At 35.5% G+C, this 12,204-nt stretch overlaps 1 protein-coding gene across 7 annotated transcripts in view; it reads left to right on the forward strand.

The window, feature by feature from the left end:
• WDR72 (WD repeat domain 72) overlaps positions 1-12,204 on the forward strand; it is a 236,366-nt gene that overhangs the window by 55,688 nt on the left and 168,474 nt on the right. For all 7 annotated transcript variants that reach the window (XM_074394220.1, XM_074394219.1, XM_039462965.2 and 4 more), the window contains 3 exons: positions 3,824-3,930; positions 9,912-9,990; positions 11,255-11,429. In XM_074394220.1, coding sequence (XP_074250321.1) covers positions 3,824-3,930; positions 9,912-9,990; positions 11,255-11,429 — 361 coding nt within the window. The remainder of the gene's footprint in view (positions 1-3,823; positions 3,931-9,911; positions 9,991-11,254; positions 11,430-12,204) is intronic.

The raw sequence follows: 12,204 nt of genomic DNA on the forward strand, positions 1-12,204 counted from the left end.
GCCTGTCAAAGTGCTGGGATTATAGACATGAACCATTGTGCTTGGCCAGCATTGGTATTTTAAATAATCATTTAGTTAAAATTTTGTTATTACTGTAGAAAGGTTAATTTTAGGATTTCTGAGGCAGGAAGACAAATAAGATATTTTCAAAAAGTATTCCAATAGACTATTTTTGAAAGCAGTTTTAAGTTCACAGCAAAATGGAGTGGAAGGTACAGGGAGTTTCTATACTTATCTGATCAGCACCACCCTGCTCCCAACACACATCTACATGCAGTCTCCCTCACTATTAACATGCCACACTACAACAGTATATATATTACGTAATATATATTATATATTAACATATATTATGTATATTATATATTATATGTAATATATATCATACATATAATACATTATAATATATATTATATTATTACATTATATATTATATATAATATATATTATATATAATATAATATATATGTTATATATTATATATTATATATTATATGTATATATTACAACCAATTAACCTACACATCATCAAGAGTTGCTTTACTCTTGGCATTGTACATTCTATGGGTTTTGACAAATGTATAATGACATGTATCTTTTTTTTCTTGAGATAGACTCTCACTCTGTCACCCAGGCTGGAGTGTAGTGGCGCAATCTTGGCTCAGTGCAACTCTGCCTCCCAGGTTCAAGCAAGTCTACTGCCTCAGCCTTGCTAGTATCTGGGATTACAGGCACACACTACCACCCCTGGCTAATTTTTGTATTTTTGGTAGAGATGAGGTTCATGCTGTTAGCCAGACTGGTGGATCCATTATTATAGTATCAGACAGAATAGTTTCACTGCCCCAAAAATTCTCTGTGTGACATATATTTATCTCCTGCTCCCCACATCCTTGACAACCACTATTGTTTTTATTGTCTGCTACGTTTTGCCTTTTCCAGAAGGTCATATAGTTGGAATCATAAAACCTTTTCAGGTTGGCTTCTTTCATTTGGTAATATATATCAGAGGGTTTTCCATATCTTTTCATGGCTTGGTAGCTCACTTCTTTTTAGCACTGTATAACATTTCATTGTATAAATGTACCATAATTTATCTGTTCACCACTTGAAGAGTATCTTGGTTTCTGTCACATTTTGGCAATTATGGAGAAATGTACTGTAAACACTTCTTTACAGATTTTTATATAGATACAGCTTTTCAATGCATTTGGGTAAATATCAGTGAGCGTCACTGCCATGTTGTGTGGTAAGAATATATTTAGTTTTATATGAAATCACTAAACTCTCTTGCAAAGTGGCTGTCCCTGTTTTGCATTCTCACCAGCAATGAATGAGAATTCCAGTTGCCACATCCGTGCCAGCGATTGATGTTGCCAGTGTTCTGGATTTTGGCCATTCTAATAGGTGTGCTGTGGTTTCTCATTGTTTGTTTTTTTAATTTGCACTTCCCTTATTACAGGTGATATGGAGCATCTTTTTACATGTTTACCTGCCATCTGTATGTTTTATTTGCTGAGGTGTCTGCTCAGATCTTTTGACTATATTTTAATTAGGTTTTTAGCTTTCTTATTGTTGAATTTTAAGAGTTCTTTGTGTATTTTATATTATAATCCTTTTTCGGGTATGACTTTTGAAAATATTTCTCTCAGTCTGTGGCTTTTCTTATTTTCTTGATGTTTTCTTATTTTTTATATAAATAAGAAAGATGTTTTACTTTTAGAAATTTTAGGTAATATAGAAAATTTAGAAGTGAAGATTGATGCCTAAAAATTCCTCCATGGTAACTGGTCTGATATTCAGTCTATGACTAATGGAATTTTAGTCCTTTTTATATTAACTTTATTGAGCTATAATTAACTAGTAAAAATTATATAGGTTTAAGGTGTACAGAGTGATGATTTGATACATGAATACGTTGTGAAGTGATTACCACAAATGGTATGGTTTGGGTCTGTGTCCCCACCTAAATCTCATGTCGAATTGTAATCCACACGTGTTGGGGGAGGGAACTGCTGGGAGGTGATTGGATCCTGGGGACAATTTTCCACATGCTGTTCTTGTGATAGTGAGTTCTCACAAGACCCTATGGTTTAAAAGTGTGTGGCACTTCCCCCTTCACTCTTTCTCTCTCCTGCTCTGCCGTGGTAAGATGTGCTTGCTTCTCTTTCACTTTTCACCCTGATTGTAAGTTTCCTGAGGCCTCCCAGTCATGCTTCCTGTTAAGCCTGTAAAACTGTGCATCAATTAAACCTCTTTTCTTGATGAATTACCTAGTCTCAGGTAGTTGTTTATAGCAGTGTTAGAATGGACTACTACAACAATCAAGTTAATTAACACATCTATCACCTCACATAATCATTTCTGTGTCTGTGTGGCAAGAACTTTTAAGACCTACACTCTCAGCAGATTTGAAGTATATAGTAATAACTATATATAACTATAGTGAATACAGTATTAACTATAATCACAATGCACACATTAGATCCCAAAACTTATGCATCTTATATGTAATTAAAAGTTTGTACCCTTTGAGCAACATTACTCCATTCTTCTCTCACTCCCAGCCCTTGGCAACCACAAATTCTCTGTTTCTATGAGTTTGACCTTTTTAGATTCTACATGTAAGTAAGCTCATATAATGTTTGTCTTTCTGTGTCTCGATCATTTTCTTTAGCGTAATATTCTCTAAGTCCATCCATGTTGTCACAAATGGCAGAATTTCCTTCTTTTTCATTTTTTAGCTGAATGCTATTCCATTGTGTATACAGTCAGCCCTTCACATCCATGGCTTCTGAATCCATGGATTCAACCAACTGTGGATCAAAAACTTGGAAAAAGAAAAGAGGGTTGCATCTGTACTGAACATTTACAGACTCTTCCCCTTGTCATTATTCTCTAAACAATACAGTATAAAAGCAATTTACACAGCATTTACATTGTATTAGGTATTGTAAGTAATCTAGAGATGATTTAAGGTATATGAAAGATGCTATAGGCTACATGCAAATACTGTGCAATTTTATATAACAGACTTGAGCATCCTGTGATTTAGGCACCTATGTGGTGGGGAGTCGGGGGGTGGTGTCCTGGAACCAGTCCCCCATGGATAATGACGGATGACTGTATGTGACATATTTTATTTATCTCTTTATCCATCGACGGACACTTAGATTGCTTCCATATTTTGGTTGTTGTGAATAATGCTACAGTGAACATGTGGGTACAAATACCTCTCTGAGATACTGGTTTCATTCTTTTGGTTATATACCTAGAAGTGGGAATACTGAGCCATGTGTAAGTTTTCTTTCTTTTTTTTCTTTTTTCTTTTTTTTTTTTTTGAGGAACCGCTACACTGTTTATAAAAATAGCCGTACCAATTTACATTCCTACCACCATGTAGGGTGTTATGGAGGTTTCAAAAAGGATAATATTCTCTCTTATATTATTTTGTAAAGTTATTTTTAATTCTAACTCTGCATATTATTGTGCTACTCTTTTGAGGGGACATTTTGCTCAGAGGGAGCATCAACATAGACTTATTTGTATTCACAACCTAGCTGTCATAAGACAGGTCTGGCAGTCATGGAATTTTCATGACAGACACCAAACCAAAACAAACAGAACCTGTGTACAACACAGTTCCTCTACCTAGAAGTTTGTTGGTCTATGGATTTTGATATTCCAAATATCAGTTTTCTTGAAACTTGTATACAGCAAAAACATAACAGAATTTCCTAATCAGAAGTGAATACTCTATTGTGGTGTTTTTATTCTTCAAACAGTTTACAATTATTTAAAAGCTCACTCTCATTATTTCTAGATTTCAGCGAAAGAACTCCTGTTTGGTCATTCAGCTTCAGTAAGATGCTTGGCAAGAGCAAGAGACTTCTCTAAACAGCCCTATGTTGTTAGTGCTGCTGAAAATGGGTAGGTATGGTGTGTAAACTTTGTCCCCTTCTCCATTTCCTTCCCTTTTGAAAAACTACAATGGGATACAAGTTTAGGGCTGAAGGAAACGTTTGTGATCAACTTATGCCTCTCACATTTAGAAACATTTAGATAATCAAAGTTTGAATAACTTGTGAAATGATCCCAAGGAATGTAATCAGTATTACGAAGTCTCACTCAATACTTTTGTTGCTGGAATGGGACCAAGATAAGCATCTCAACATGTGTATCAGAGCTTGTGGCACTCTTCCTGGGTGAAGGTTAGTGAAAAATGCCTAGTATTCTAGAAGCAGCAATAGAAAAGTCTAGGTGCTTGTCTTTTCTCATGTAGTTACTCACTTTGAGCTCTTAAGCAAACCCATCCAAGTTTTTATAGCTTTACAAAACAATTGAATAGTTACAATCTTCATGTTGTACCCTTGTTTGATGCTATTATAAACTAACAGGCTGGCCATGATGACTCATGCCTGTAATCCCAGCACTTTGGGAGGCCAAGACGGACAGATCACTTGGGGTCAGTGTTTGAGACCAGCCTGGCCAACATGGTGAAATCCTGACTCTACCAAAAATAGAAAAAATTAGCCAGACGTCGTGGCAGTGACTGTAATTCCAGCTACTCAGGAGGCTGAGTCAGGGAGAATTACTTGAACCCAGGCAGAGGCTGCAGTGAGCTGACATGGCACCACTGCACTCCAACCTGGGTGACAGTGTAAGACTCCATCTCAAAAAATAAAAAATAAAATTAAAACAAATCAATAAAACTAACAGAGGAGAGGACACAATTGTGAGTAGAATGGTAGGAGAGAGATTGGGGAAGGAACATATCCAGTGATTTTGGTGCAGTTTCATGGGAGCAAAGTTTGCTCCCATGAATGGACTAGGCTCCTGACAAGTTATTTGCCAAAATATATTTAGGAATATGCTATCAATTCAGTGTGCATTTGCGAATAAGGGGTTTGGCTTGGTAGTTGAAACAAGGTAACCCTCTCTTTTGTTTCTAATCCAAAGGGAAATTATATGCTTCTGGATTCTGAAAACTGAAAGAATAATGAAGAATCAAGGTCCATCTTGTATAAACAGAATAGTTTAATAAAATGGCTAGTTGAACAGCTATCAAATAGATACCTATTTTCATAGCTTATAGTAAATCATTAATTGTAATATTTAGAGGGATTGAACTTTGGATATGTCTAAAGTGAAATGTCCTAATCCATTCCTTTTTTAACCTTTGCCTGTAGTTTTCATTCACTAGGTCTGCCAAAAAGTCTGCTACACAAGCTGAGATATTTATTCCCAATCTAGAGAATTTTGGGGATGGTGAATTTTTTTTTCTGGGACAGCATGAAGAATTGAAAAATATGTATAGCTGAGAAAAAGACCTGAAAAGTTACTGAGTTTCAGATTCAGGTTTTTGCCCATGGTAGTCTAACTACAAAAGAGAAACAAGAGTTACTGGATATGTTTTTGATGAAAGATAAATTCAGCTGTATGAGCTCTGTAAATATTGATAATGAGCCTAGGAGTTTACTTTCAGTCTAACCAGCTATCTTCCTTCACCAGGCTGATTTGAATTTTCTAGAACTTTGTTCTTTTGAAGTTTCTAAAACTTATTCTGTATCTGTAAATACTCCTTAGGCAGTACCTAGATTTCAACTACTCTGTACTTAGCAAATCTTAACTTTGTCCACTGAAAGTTATTACTCTTACTACGTTTGCCCCATTGTTTTCCAAACAACAATGCATTTTTAGATCTGAGGAGTCCTGGATATTGGCTATGGACTTAGCATTTTTGCCTCCATGGTAATCAGAGGGACCCAGAGTTGCTTTATGGCTCGCTGTTTAATATTTTTCCCCAATTAATATTTTATTTGTAGGCATACACCTTCACATACAGCAATCACAGAAAATTCCAGAATAAGAAAAATAAACAAACTATTGGAGATCTGATGTTAAAACAACAGAATGCCAAATAAAAAGAGAAGATCCTATAGGTAGACAGTGAGAAAAAGCAGATTATTTACAAAGGAATGTTAATCAAGCAGAGAGCTGACTTTCCAACAGCGAAGACAGCAGTGAAATCCCTTCAAAAAGTGGAGAGAAAATATCTGTCAGCTTGGAATTATAATATCCAACAAAATCACCTTTGAAAAATTGGGGCAAAATAAAAAACTTTCAGACTAACAAAAACTAAGGGTGCTCACTACCAACAAACTCTTGATAAGTATAATAACACATTTCTAAGTGATATTCTTTAGTAAAGAGAGCAATGACTTCAGAAGGAAGAAGTGAGATGGAACAAGGAATATGGAATGAAAACAAGAAAAGTTGTAGAAAATTTAAATAAACACAGACTATAAGACATAATGATATTTATGTACACCCACTCACACACATGCAATTCTGGTCAACAATAGCATATAGTAACGTAGTGATAAGATCCCACATATTCTGATGTTCTAGAAGGGGGTAAATATGTTGGTTAACTTTAGACCTTAAGCTATATTCATATGTTTACATTTCAAGTATTGTTTAGTAGAAACTAAAACAACAGACAAAAGAAATAAAAAATAAAAGAAAGAGCATATAACTTTCAATTTAAAAAGAAAATATGTTGTTTGATTCAAAGAAAACAAAAAATTTTTAAAAATGGGACAAATGGCACAAAATAAGTTAGCTGAAGTAAATCTGAATAAAATATCATTCCAATTACATTTTATCAGATGTATAGTGATCAAAATAAGGCTTGTATGACTGTATTAATATTTTATATAAATGTATATGTATAGTTAAATTTTAAGGCAAAAATCCTTGGTACCAATAGAAAGGTTTATTACTTATTAATAAAAGCATTAGTCACTGGCAAGAGATGACCCCAGAGAAGTACGGCAGCAGGACTTGGAGGACGCTGGGAGAGTGCTTCTCAGACCTGAGCACACCCCTGCCGAGCTCGTTTAATTACAAATTTCTGGGCCTCACTACCGAAGATTCGGATTTAGTACGTCTAGGCTGGGGTCTGTTAACTTGCATTTCCAAAACGTTCCTAGGCAATGCTAGTACTTTTGGCGCAGAGCACAGATTTGGAGCAGCGAGTACCCACATTTGGGGCAGTGAGAGAAAATGTTGGGTCAAGGATTACGGGAAATTTATTAGTAATGATACCATTCATTAAGATAGTGAACCAGAGGGAAGATGCTATGCTTCGTTTTGAACGCGCAGGGGGTGATCTCCTGAAAATCATACAGATGGAGATGTCTAAAAATTAGTTGCATATAGAAATATAGAGTTCAGGTAAACAGGTCCGGGGTCCCAGTAGCATAATAACAGTACCTGAAGCCAGGGTAGTAGATAACTTACCCAGAAAGAGAGTGTAAGGATGTTAAGAAAGTATAAGACAAATATCTAGAGAAAACCAGCACTTAAGAAGCAGACAGAGGAAGAAGAGGAGTCTGAGAATGCCAAAGAAAAAATGAAAGTATAAAGGAAGACAAAGGAAAAAATTTGAAAAATGTCATAGACTTCCAATGCAAGATGGCAAAGCAAGTATTTACGTTTATCTCCTCTCCTTCCAGACACTTCTTTTAAAGTTTGAGCAAAACAATAGTGTTATAAGCACACAAATATGAGAAACCAGAATGAGGTCAGGAGAAAATAATATATTTCCAAAAGATAGAAAATGTGTGGAAGAATGGTGGCCGATACATTTATCCATGGAATATATTTTTATTGAGGTGCCGAGGTGGGGATGTAAAGTAGAATATGACCAAAAAGTCCCCTTTTTCAAGGAACTTGTAGTGAGAATATAACAATTTTCTAATTTTATATGTTGTAGACACTTTCATCTGTTTTTTTTATTTCATTGAAATAAAAATTTAAATTTTTAAAGATTTTTAAAATTGTTAATTTTTTATAATGAAAGTTGATTTTAGCTATGTACAAACTTAGGTGACAATTTTAGAAAATGAAAAGTACATGATTTTTAGTAGATTGATTTCATGTCTTACTTTTATGTATGTAACTTACATGGTCCCAGGTAAGATGTCAGTGTTACATTTGATACACCACAAATTTACTTTATTTTATTAAATAAAATTGATAGGCAAACAGCAAATTCTCACCTTGTGATATATTTGCATTTTCAGATTTAATGTAGAAAATAAAATGATAAGCAAATAGGGAAAGCACTGGGATCCAAAATGGTTTAAATACATTAGTATTTTCAAAGGAATTTTCACTGATGTCCAGAGTCCATCCCTGGAAAATGTGAATTAATTGGCCTGATTTGATATCTGCACTGGGTCAGCCATCAGTATTTTTTAAAAGTTCTCAAGTAAGTCTAATATATAGCCAGAATTTAGAGCTACTGATTTAGGAAAAGGCTAGAAAGAAGTCAGCTGACCAGGTGCTTTTCAAAGCCACACATACCAGATCCCAACACAGAGTCATGGAACTGGAATCTCTGAGGTAATTTTTGGAAAAGTATTAGGTGGTTGTTGATGCATAGCTAGAGTCAAAAACCTTGTCAATAAACTCTAATCCCTTAAAGAGCTAAAATTGTATAATATTGACTGCTTAAGGCTCAATTACTTGAACTTTGAGATATATTTCTTTATTTTATAGAGGAATTATTAGTTTGCTTTACTTTTGAGATATATTATTTCAATATTTACCTTCCTCCCAATCTTACTATTTAGTACATACACACAGACACACACAGAGATTTTTTTCCTCCTGTTTTATAGAATTATATGTCTTTTCAGGTTACCTCAAATCTTTTTGGAATGAGGTTGGATATAAATATAGGGAAAAAACCTTTGACTATTTAGTGTCTATTTCTAGAATTCTATTTCTCAACTCAGCACTAATGGCATTTAGGAAGCAGTAATTCTTTGTAGTTGGGGACATCCTATGCATTGCAGGCTATTTGGCAGCATCCCTGGCCTCTCTCCACTAGATGCCAGTAGTGTGTTCCTAATTCTAACAACCAAAAATATCTCCAAATATTACCAAGTGTCCTTGGAATGTAGGGTGAATAGCAGGTAGCTAAATCACCCCAGTTTAAGAACTACTCATTTAGAAGATTGAGTTCCAGTGTTTGGTTAGAAAAATGAAAAAGCCCACAAATGCCAAAAGCATACAGTTGTTAACACAATTAGTCTATATGTTTTGCTTCCTAATATAATAGCAGTATCTCCTTTAAGGCCTATAAAACTTATGTTTTTCTTGCATGGAAAATTTTGCTTATGTGTTAAAACTGTCAAGACTGAAGAATATTACCAAACAATCCTGAAACTGCGATTCTGATTTTTGTGAAGTCATATAAACCACCCTATCCTGGGTATACATTGTAACTGTATTTTAAAACAATGGCTTTGTAATATATAACCAAGTATATGAGTTTTTGAAATAATAACGGTTTTCTAAATATTAAGTGGCAAGGATGATTTCAGAATTTCAAGTCAGGAGTAGCAGAGATAAACTGTTATCAATGATAGACCAAATGCAGCCTCTTGGTGGCACTGTTTGTTTTTACAGAGATGATACGCTGGCCTCAGAAGATGCAGCACTTGATGCATTATGATTTTCAGAATACGTAGTTTAAGTTCTGTGAAATAAAGCATTTTCAAGAGGATACAGTTTCCATGGAAAGATTGTTCTACTGTCACTAAGAGGCTGTGATAGCTGTATCCCCACCATTTGTTGCAGGCTGGGTTGTCCCTAAAGTAAGGTTTGCAGGCCGGCAGCAGGGTGTAATTACCCAAACAAAAAGATACAGATACAGTATGTCTGTCATCCCTGCTAATGACCACAACATTTTCTTTCCCAGTAATCTGTAACAAAAAGCCATATAAATGATCAGGCTGCACTTAAGTGCAGCACTAAAGAAAAACTTCGTGGCACAAAAATTATTCCAGCCAATTGAGTGGAAATGACAAGGAATAATACAAAGTTGTCTCTGCTAGGGAGATGTGTGTTTGGAATGTCACCAATGGGCAGTGCGTGAAGAAAGCTACACTTCCTTACAGGCACACTGCAATCTGTGTAAGTATGCTCACTTCCTCCAGAACATTTCTGGATTTTGCAACTCGTTTAGCGCATTTGCAAATACACTTCTAAAGAAGTATCTTTGGAGAATATTCTTTTCTTGAATTTTTATTTTGTCATGAGGGTGGAATATCATCAGTAATCATCTGCTTTATGGCATTTTTATTTCCCAAAAGATATTAGTCAAGCAGATTTTTCTCCTGATTCTTTCATTTTTATATCTTTCTAACAGATTTGAAAGACAAAGTCCATATGTTGCCTTAGTGACACAAAACACACATACTTGTACACATGTAAAAATTCAGTGTTAATGATGTGCTATGTTATAAAGCATAATTATTTCTCTCTCATTTGCAATTTCAACCCCTGTTTTTGTGTGTGGATAGAGTCTTAATTTCTAAATGCCTTATTTATGAAATGAGAGCAAGCAGCATAACTATAACTTTTACGATCACTTCCCAATCTTTAAAGCAAATCTTGGCTTTTAGTAGATGATTTCCAAGCATATGCAGTGTGGTTGCATGCTTCCAATGGTGGCGACCATGTTTTTAAATATTTCATACTTTTAGCGTTGATTATTTGCATTGCAACATTCACAAACTCTCTTCTATGTTTCTGGGAATAAAATCTTGCACAGAGAGAGCTGTTTAAAAGTAGAATGCATTACTTGACCTTTCATAAAAGATTTTGAAAACTTATTTGGCACAATAATACTCAAATGCCCTTCAAACCCTTTATTTCTTTTTAACATACAGAAGTGTTGCTTGGGTAAGGATCCAGGGTCTTGTTGTTGTTATTATTATTTTTTTTTCTTTAAGAGACAGTCTTGCTCTGTCACCCAGGTTGAAATGCAGCGGTGCTAATGGCGGCCTCAAATTCCTGGCCTCAGGTGATCTTCCTGCCTTAGCCTCCCAAAGCACTGGGATTATAGGCATGAGCCACTGTGCCTGGCCCTGTGGTTGTTGTTTAGTTCCAAGTTGCGCTCTAGAAATAATATAAGTGTGAGCTTTCCATAATGTAGAATAAAATCACTCCTTCCAAAAGGTCTCTCTTTCTCCTGAAAAATCATGAGATGCAAATAAGACTAAGGTGCCAATGGGAGTTTGGAATAACCGAACTAAGAAAAACTTGAGCTGTGATTCATTTCAATACCTTAACTGATCGTAAGCTAAAACTAAAATCTAGAGAAGTCTTCAATGTAGACAAATTATGTTAATTTCTAGTTATAATGAAATGTTTGCTTTGATTTCCATATACATAGTATTACCACTGCTCATTCCGGATGACAGGAGAAGGCTGGCTTCTTTGTTGTGGAGAATATCAAGATGTCCTCATCATTGACGCCAAAACTTTGGCTGTTGTTCACAGTTTTAGATCATCTCAGTTTCCCGATTGGATCAACTGCATGTGCATTGTTCACTCCATGAGAATTCAAGGTAATAGTTGGATATTATCTGACAGCAAGAGATCACATATAAAAATATCTACTTTTGAATTATTTGTCAAATTATTGGCCAGGAATTCAGAAAGAATGCTTCTTTATGTTTACCTGTTAATGAGGATATGTCTGTAATACGTCTGATCAAGAAAAACTAAGAACACCCATGCCAGTGGTTCAAAACATTGGAAAGTCAGCAAAAGGTTATGATGAGGTGGAAAGAGGAGAATCTGTTTTTTTTTTCTTTTATTTTGTTTTGTTTTTCGAGATGGAGTCTCACTCTGTTGCCCAGGCTCTAGTGCAGTGGCATGATCTCAGCTCACTGCAGCCTCCACATCCCAGGTTCAGGCAATTCTCTGCCTCAGCCTCCTGAGTAGCTGGGATTACAGGCACATGTCACCATACCTGACTAATTTTTGTACTTTTAGTAGATATGGGGTTTCACTATCTTAATCAGGCTGGTCTTGAACTCCTGACCTTGTGATCCACTTGCCTCAGCCTCCCAAAGTTCTGGGATTACAGGCATGAACCACCACGCCTGCCCAAGAATCTGTGTTTTTATAAACAAGTTCTGCTTGTTACATTTTCAGAGTGACAAGCAGGTGTTGTTGTGGATTAGCAGGACTCCTGGAATTTTGCCCTGCTTTATCTTCTGGATGTAGTATTGATAATTCAGTTCCTGTAATGAGCGACTGCAAAGGGAAGTGGAAGTTGGCTTCTCACTTACTTCTGAAATAGGAAGGCTTTGTGTTATGATGATTTGCAATGCAGTT

Source organism: Saimiri boliviensis, chromosome 2, assembly GCF_048565385.1.
Source record: "Saimiri boliviensis isolate mSaiBol1 chromosome 2, mSaiBol1.pri, whole genome shotgun sequence".
NCBI lineage: Eukaryota > Metazoa > Chordata > Mammalia > Primates > Cebidae > Saimiri > Saimiri boliviensis.